The sequence below is a fragment of the Elephantulus edwardii genome, unplaced genomic scaffold (assembly GCF_000299155.1).
Source record: "Elephantulus edwardii isolate Elephantulus edwardi_28Jun2011 unplaced genomic scaffold, EleEdw1.0 scaffold00005, whole genome shotgun sequence".
Classification (NCBI taxonomy): domain Eukaryota; kingdom Metazoa; phylum Chordata; class Mammalia; order Macroscelidea; family Macroscelididae; genus Elephantulus; species Elephantulus edwardii.
In genome coordinates, this window is record NW_006399755.1 from 28126971 (window position 1) to 28136141 (window position 9171).

General features: G+C 37.8%; 1 protein-coding gene across 1 annotated transcript in view; it reads right to left on the bottom strand.

Moving 5' to 3' along the window:
• Positions 1 to 9171, bottom strand: part of EFCAB7 (EF-hand calcium binding domain 7) — an 82531-nt gene that overhangs the window by 35108 nt on the left and 38252 nt on the right. The window contains exons 9-10 of the mRNA XM_006879770.1: positions 5001 to 5158; positions 3549 to 3682 (exon numbers count right to left, since the gene is read on the bottom strand). Of these exons, the coding sequence (XP_006879832.1) occupies positions 3549 to 3682; positions 5001 to 5158 (292 nt within the window). The remainder of the gene's footprint in view (positions 1 to 3548; positions 3683 to 5000; positions 5159 to 9171) is intronic.

A 9171-nucleotide genomic window follows, 5' to 3' on the forward strand; every position in this document is an offset into this window, starting at 1 on the left:
GCACATGTTATTTTTCTTGATGGTGTCCCACATTATTCTTAGTTTTTCTTCTTTTTCCTTCTTTTTTGGGTCTGCTTTTTGCTCTAGCAGATCAGTGGTGACAATTTTGTCTTCAATTTCACTGATTCTGTGTTCTTCCTTTTCCCATTTGTTAATATTTGTTTTATATGATTTGCAGCTATATCATTTGATGCATAGAAATTTATTATTTTATCTTGTTCTATTGACACTTTAAGCATTATGTAGTGATCTTCCTTGCCCTTTGTGATGGTTTTTGCATTGAAATCTATTTTATCAGAGATTAGTATTGCTACTCCTGCTTTTTTCTGGTTGCCATTTGCTTGGTATATTTCCCCCCCCCTACTCTTTTATTTTTAGTCTTTTTTTATCTACACCTTTCAAGTGTTTCTTCTGTAGACAGCATAATGATGGATTTTGGTGTTTTTTCATCCCATCTGCTGCTATTTTTTCTCTTCAGTGGTGCATTTGAATCATTCACATCCAGTGTGATTGTTGAGAGGCAAGGTTTTATTGCTGTCATTTTGTTGGGTTCTTTTTGGCTTTGTTGCTAGTTACTTTGGTCCATCCTCCTTTCTGTGGCACCTCTGTGAGAAGGACGTCTCTCAGTGTTTCTTGCAACACTCCTATTGTTTTTTACAAATTCCCCTAGGTTCTGTATTTCGGAGAATATCTTGATCTCTCCTTCATATTTGATGGACCATTTTGCTGAGTAAAATATTCTTGTTTGAAAGTTGTGTTCTTTGAATGTTTGATTTATGTCAAGTCTATAGTCCTCTTGCTCACATGGTTTCTGCTGAGAAATTGGTACTTAATCTTAACTGCTCTCCCTTATAGGTTACTCTTTGTTTTTCCCTTGCTGCTTTCAGAATTCTCTCCTTATCTTTAGTTCTGGCAAATTTGACTATGATATGTGTTAGTGTTTTTCTTTTGGGGTCTTTTCTGTATGGTTTTTATTCAGCTTCCTGAATATATATTTTCTCAATTCTTTATTATACTTGGGAAGTTTTCTTCTAGTAATTCTTCCACAACTTTTTCGGTGCCTTTAGTGGCTTCTTCTTGTTCTGGGATTTTGATTATGCACGTGTTATTCCTCTTGATAGTGTCCCAAATTATTCTCAGGTTTTCTTCTTTTTCCTTCTTTTGATTCTACTTTTTATTCTAGCAGATCAGTGGCAACAATTCTATCATCTATTTCACTGGTTCTGTGTTCCATCTCTTCAGTTCTGCTCATGTGTCCCTCCATCATGTTGACAGCATCTGAAACATTGGTGCCCATATTTTGGATGCGGTTTCTTGATTTTCCAGGACATCTAATCCCTCATTTGTTTTATCTGCATTGTTTTGGATTGGTGTTTATTTTTTAAACTCCTCCTGGTCTTTGCTTGCAGAGTCCTGTAATTCCTTATTTGCCTTCCATCCATTCAAAATATTCAATCATTTTTCTTTTAAATTCTGTGTCAGAAAGTTCTATCAGACTTTCTGGCTTCAGAAAATCCACCAATACGGTGTCACTTTGGGGGGGTTACATCTTGCTTTGGGTCTGTGCAGGATGTGAGATAGCCTGCTTTCCACATGACATTGCTGTGGTAGAGTTTGATCTGACATCACCACTCCAGAAGATGATGGGAAAGCTATCCTGCCTGGGTTTTCTCTGAACTTATGAATCAAGAGAAGATTTGCTTCAGTTTGGGAGAGAAAAGACCTGTGAATTAGCCGCCTCCTCTGTCAGACAACTGCTGCAGCTAAGCCAGTCCAAAGAACTCAACTAAAGGCAGTTATTTTACTGGATGTGAGGGGACATACAGTGGATCATGGAGATGCACACAGGGCAGGTGTACATGGAGATACATGCAGGGTGGGCACGCGTGGAGATCTGAATGGAAACCAGGAAACCTTGGATTTCCCTTCAAGAATTGGGTCTGCTGCTTCACTCAAGCTCTAGCTATCTCACTCCCTTCTGCTTGATTTTATGGGGTCCCATGTGGTCCAGCCAAACAGCAGTGATCCCCACAAAGTACCTCAACACAAATTCCAGCTGTCTTTTTTACTCCTGCCCACACCTGGCACATCACTCCTGGCATGTTGCTCCTGGTGTTATCACTCCTGGCATGGGCATCAACTCCCAGAATGGGTGTCACCTTCTGCTTCAGACTCCAATTGCTCCAAACTAGAGATTTGGGAGGCTGCACTTTATGGGGGGGGGGGAAGGTGGCACAGGACCAGGGGAATCTAATCTTACTTTCCAAAACTGAGGAGTATTTAAGATATTTGCTGCAGAAGCTCAAAGACTGCAGCCTTCAGTATTTACTGTATTTCAACATGAGGAAAACAAATATCTTTACTACCATCCAATAGGCAGCATCATTGTTAATGATTTTTGCCTTCCTTGGATCCACAATCAAAATCCTTGGCACCAGTCAGGATATCAAAAGACAAGTTGCACTAAGAAAATCTTTTGTCAAGGGCCTCTCCAGAGTGCTAAAGAATCAAGATACCTGTCTAGAGAGTAAGGTGCTACTAATCCAGGGATGCCTTCTCAATTGCTTGTCATGCATCAGAGAGATGAACAGTGAACAAGGATGACCGAAGAATACACGCCTTTGAGTTGTGGTGCTGGAGAATATTATTGAACATACTATGGACAGCCAAGAGAATAAACAAGGGTCTGTCCTGAAGAGGGTGAACCAGGCAGCTCCTTGGAGGTAAGGATTTTGAAACTTTACTTCATCTACTTTGGATAGGAGGAAGAAGTCCTTGGAGGACATCATGCTTGGAGGGGTAGAGAGTAAGTACAAGACAGAAAGACCTGGGATGAGATGGATTGATGTGGTGACTGTGGCAATGCAGTCAGGTGTTTCAGAAATGGTAAGATTAACTCAAAATAGGGCAAGGTTCAGAGCTGCTGTTCATAGGGTTGCTGAGTCATAGGTGACTCGAAGACACATAACAACAACAAGTACCAACCACAATGTGGGTGGTATGAACTTATAAGCAGTTCCATGAGACAAAGACTGACAATCATGGTCCATAAAGATTTGTAGCCTTGGAAACCCAGTGGAGGGTTGCTATGAGTCAGATTCGATGGCAATGGGTCTCTGATTTTTGAAAGGCCCCCAAAACTAAGGCTAAAACTGAAATTATATTAAAGTAATTAATTATTTTCTTTAACCTTGAGTTTTATATATATCAATTATCCACTAATGGAAAACAAATGTTTGCATAGTTCTGGTAGTGTAGTATAAGTTGGTATGATAATAGAAAGATCAGTGGTTTGAATTCATCTGTCATTCACCAGGAGAAGGATGAGGCAAGCTCCTCTCACAAAGATTTATAACATAGGAATCCTGTTATAGGGTCACCATGGGTCAGAACTGACTAAACGACAATGTGTCTTCTATTTTAAAATATTAGAATAGTTCTTGGAGGGACAGTTTACATCTTATTTCTTAGGGAGGTATCAGTGCTATACAGTATATTACAAATAGTATACTGTTACTATGTCCAGTATGAAGAAGAAAAGTGCTTACCTCTGCAGATGGCCCAAGCATCTTCATCACATTTCTCACCACTTGTTCTCAGTTCAAAAAAATTATATTCTTCAATACTAAGAAGACCATTTCCATCTAAATCAATAACGTCAAATATATCTGACAGAGCTGACCTAAAATTATAAAAGTGCAAAGTATTTCTTTTTTTATTTTTAAATTGCTATTTTAACAAAAGTTTACAGATCACTTGGATTTTCTATTCATTCATTGTTGCACACTTCCCTCCCTACGAAAAATGCAAAACATTTCTTTAAAGCACAAAGGAAGAGGTTCAATCAGAAGGCTCTTTGGAGGCAAGAATGTCAAGATTTCAAATCATATAGTTTGTTTTGGGCATGCGATCAAATGGGGCCACTTCCTGGAGAAGGGCATCAGGCTTGGCATACTTCCAAGTAGAAGAACATAGAAAGAGAGGAAGCTCCTCAATAGTATGGACTTATATATAGAGACTACAACAATGAACTCTAGCATGGCAGTAATTATGAGGATGGCACAGGATCAGGCAGCACTTCACCATCTTATATGTAAGGATACTATGAGTCAGAACAGCCTCAATAGCACTTCACATCCCTAACAAGACACTAGATCGAAGAGATTTCTCTTAGGACAAAATTCAGAAGGAAGTTATAGCAATGACAAACAAGTTTTGTGAATTATAAAGTTAATATATGCAACCACATTTTGGCTATAAAACAACCATAGTATATTACAAACATGTAAGAGGATGAGGATGTTTTCTTATCTTTTCTCTTGCTCTAATCTACTTTTATCCTCCTCTACATCCAGTTAAATTTTATTGTTTGTATCAGAGAAAAGTACCAAAGTTTTTGGATTTCACATTTGACAGTTATCTAAATTATTAATTCACTTTCAAACTCAAACTCATTGTCAATGAACAGGAACCCAACTCATAACTGACTCTCCAGCAGGGTTTTGGAGGTTATAAACTGCATGGTGCTCTCCACCTCAGGTTAGAAGTGCAACTCCCTACAGACTACCCTACCAGAGCGCCTCTATAGCTCAACTAGTAGCATCTATTTCTAGGGAAGTATCTGGTAGGGGGAACTTGGTAAATGTGTTACTAAAATTGACTTGCCAGCTGTGTGGAACCTAGAAATGAAGGACAACCCCCTGGCCTATGAATTAACACAAAATTTCAGACGCATAATGAATAAGCCTGGAAGCAGGAGCAGCATCCACTTCTGAAATGGCTTGCCTCCAGAAACTCTATGTACAAACAGTGCTCAGGCCTTTCGTTCATAGGGTCGCTATGAGTCATCTACGACTCGACGGCACCTAACAACAACAACAATGAATAAGCTGTTTTACTGAACTAGAATCAACGGTAAGTATGGAGGGTGGCCAAAGGAAGGGAGCAAAATAGGTGGAAAGGTTCCTAATTCACATCTAGTCCAATTGTCTAAAACTTACCTAAAAGCCTTCGTAAGTAATAATTTCCCCATTTCATCCCTATATACAAGTTGGGCTTCTTCTGTTATTGGCTTTCTTTCTTTCTTCAGTTTACAGCCAGTAGTGGATGGAATTAGCCAGTACATTCCAGGTCCTAGTTCGCCAGTCCACCCAAATACCTTTTCTCAAAAGAATTCAAAACAAAACAAAAACAAACAAAAATAATCATAAGTGTGACTCTTATATTTTCTTTTTAAGAATATATTAGATATAATTTTTAAAACAAAATTTTATTTTAATTGTAATTTAACAAGCATTTACAGAGAAGTTAAGATTTTCATTGATTCATTGTTGCACATTTTACTTCTGTCCCTACCTATGCCTCCCCCAGTTAACTTTTTTAAAAAAAAAAATATATTCATTCATTGTTGCACAATTACCTACCTCTCCAGCCTCAGTCCTTTTTGTAATGATATATCTCTTATAGGGCTGTTGTCATATATGTAATGCCTAATCATATATTCATTATGACAATTCTTTCTGTTTCAATGTAATGGTCATTGTAGAGCTAATTTTTATCAATATTTACCCATTCTATTATACTTCAAATGAAGTGTGGAAGTCATTGAGAAAATAACTGTTGTGTTAATAAAAGTCTGCTGAAGATAATTTAAAAATGATTGCAGTTATACAGTAACAAGGAAATGACAGATCAGGTTGGATATATGACTGTGGTCAAATGGATACTGATTGAAAGTAGAGAATTTTAAGACACAGGATATCTGTGTTTTATTTAATATGTTTATAATGATGCAAAAGCCGTGTGCATCATAATAAACTATAGACAATATTATGAAAAATAGAATACGATGCAACAATGAATGACTGGAAACCCTAAGTCTCTTTAACCTTCATTAAAATGATTTTAAAAAAGAAAATAAAAAAGACTGATTTAAAAAAAGAAAGAATAGAATACCAGAGCACTTAATTTTATCCTTTGGGAACCTATACACAATTAGAGGGCAGCTAGGGTATCAGGGAATACTACATACATCAAATCTGGACAAGGTTTGTGGCAGAGTTGTATTCTTTCTTGTTAATTATTTAAGCTGTATGTGGGACAAATAATCCCAGAAGGTGGACTATGTGAAGAAGAATATAGCATCTGTGTTGAAACAAGATTCATCAATAGCCTGCCACAGGCAGATGACACAGTCATGCTTGCAAAAAAAGAAGAGAGTTTGGAGCACTTATAAATAAACATTAAAAAATAAAACCAGAACAACCTTATAGATTTCAATGTTGACTTGCTTCCAAGAATGACTGCCTCCTCTGCCATAAGAACAGAATATGGTATGGTGCCAATCTACCATTACCGAACACTTTGATAAAACATTTGAGTTGCAAACTGAAGGGTTATGTGGGAAAAACACTGAATCATGGGGGACTCATTAAAAGAAGACTACACAGAGACACAGCATCTAAAAGAACTGGTGGACACCAAATCATTTCAGAAAATAGTATATAATAAAACTGAATTATAATTTTGATTAACTGGTAAAAAGTGTTTGCTATTATGTTCTTTTAAAATTATCTATAAAGGATCAAAATGACAACAGAAACTGTAAGATTAGATAGGACAGCTGGCAGTGAGTTATGTCAATGGGGTGGAGAAATTTGGAAAATGAAGGTAAAAGTGGCCACACAATTTAAAGAATGTAATCGATGTCAATGAATTGTACAGGTGGAAACTGTTTAGTAGGTCTGAATCCTGCTGTGTATACTCGCTACAACAATATTTTTTTAAAACTACTTCAGTTTTCATTATGGATCATATGTGAACAAGAAGAAAAATCTTCACAACTGCATCAATAAAAACCATCATGAAGCTGTCAAGAATTTCATTCTACTTGGAATAACAAAGTCCATGGAAAGAGCAATCAAGAAATCATATGACATATTGCACTGGGCAAATGCAATTCAAAAGACCTCTTTAAAGTTCTCCAAAGCAAGCATGTATTTCAATACTAAGGTGACTTTTTCAGTTGCCTCATAAGCATGCAGACTTTTCCAATGCAATACATCTCCTGATTTCCTGTTGGTACCAATTGTGGATCCAAGGAAGATGAAGTTGTTGATAGTTTCAATCTCTTCTCCAGCCTCCATGAGGTTGCCTATAGGTCCAGTGGTAAGTCCTCCTCACTTTCAGCAAGCAAGGTTGTGTCATCTGAATAATGCAGGTTATTGATGAGTCTCCTTCCAATTCTCATGTCACGTTCCTCTTCATAGAGTCTGGCTTCTTGAATAATTTGCTCAGCACACAGACTGAATTGGTATTGAGAAAGAATACAACCCTGACATGCTCACTTCTTAATTTTAAACCATGTAGGTTTTCTTTGCTCCATTCATACAACAGCCTCCTGGTCCTGGTATAGGTTCTGCATGAGCACAATTAAGTGCTCTGGGATTCCCGTTCTTCTCAATGTCAGCCATACAGTCAAATACGTTTGCACAGTCAACAAAACATGAATAAAAATTCTTCTGGTACTTTCAACCAGGATCCATCTGACATCAGCAATGGTATCCCAAAGAAGGTGCCATGGCCTTTTCTAAATCCTGCTTGAACTTCTGACATTTCTCTATGTACTGTTCTGTCCATTTTTAAATTATCTTCAGCAGTATTTTGTTTGCATGTGATATTCGTGACATTGTTCAATACTTTCCACATTCTGTTGATCACCTTTCTTAGGAATGGGAACAAATATGGACACCTTCCAATCTGTTGGCCAGACAACTGTCCTCCAAATTTCTTGGTATAGACTGGTGAATGCATCCAAGGCTGCATCTGTTAATAGAAAAAAGTCAATAGGTACCCCATTGAGTCCTGGGGTCTTATTTTTGCCAATGCCTTCAATGCAGCTTCCAGTTCCTCCTTCATTACCATTGGCTCCTACTAATGTAATGCTTCCTGAAATTTTTCAGTGTAAACCAGTTCTTTTTGGTACAGTGATTCTGTATATTCCGTCCATCTTTCTTTGGTGCTTCCCGGGTCATTTAATATATGGGCCATACATAGCATTTCTCAATACTATGACTCAAGATTTGAATTTGTTTTTCACTTCTCTCAGCTTGAGAAATGCAGACTGAGTTTTTCCCTCTTTAATCTTCAATACCAGCTCTCTGGAAATTCCATTATAATACTTTGATTTGTCTTCTCGAGTTGCTCTTTGAAACCTTCTGTTAAGCTCTTTTACTTCAGCTCAACTTTTTTACTCTTTTCCCTTTATTTTGGTTTCTCAATGTTCTAGTGCAATTTTCAGTCTCTTCTAACATCTATTTCTACTTTTTCATTCTCCTCTTTGTAATAACCTTTTGTTCTCTTCTAGAATACAGTGAAGGACCTCTCCAAATTATTGAGGGGTAAGACGTCAGTTTGAGGACTAAGGTGTGTCTGACTCAGGCCATGGTTTTTCTGATCACTTGATATGCATCTGAGAGCTGCACAACGAATACGGATGACAGAAGAATCGATGCCTTTGAGCTGTGGTGTTAAGAGAAGAGCACTGAACATCCCATGACTGCCAAAAGAACAAATAAATATGTCTTGGAGAGGGTGGAGCCAGAGTGCTCTTTGGAGACAAGGGTGATGAGGCTTCACCTCACATTCTTCGGGCATGATGCTAGAAAGGGCTATTCATTGGGGAGAAACATGATGCTTGTAAAGGTGGAGGGTGAGTGAAGGAGAGGAAGACCCTCAACAAGATGGACTGGCAAGGTGATTGCCACAATGTACTCTAGTGTGTCAGGAAGTGAGAAGACAGGACAGAATAGGATGGGGCTCAGATTTGCTATTCATGTGGTCACTATGACTTGTACTCCATTCAATGGCATCTAATAACAACAATAATTTAAGCCTGCAATCACTGGATAATTTTGAAAAAAACAGAAGAGTTGATTTAAACTGAATTATGGGGGAAGAACATTAAATATACTTTGGACGGCTAAAAGAGTAGAAAAATTAACTATAGGAAATAATTGCTATAAGGACAGAAATACTTCAATTGACTAATTTTGTGCATTTCATCAGAAAGACCAAGTGGTGGAAAAGAAGACTGTTGTTGTTATTGTTATGTGCTGTCAAGTCGCTTGTGACTCATAGCGACCCTGTGTACAACAGCCCTAAACTCCGCTC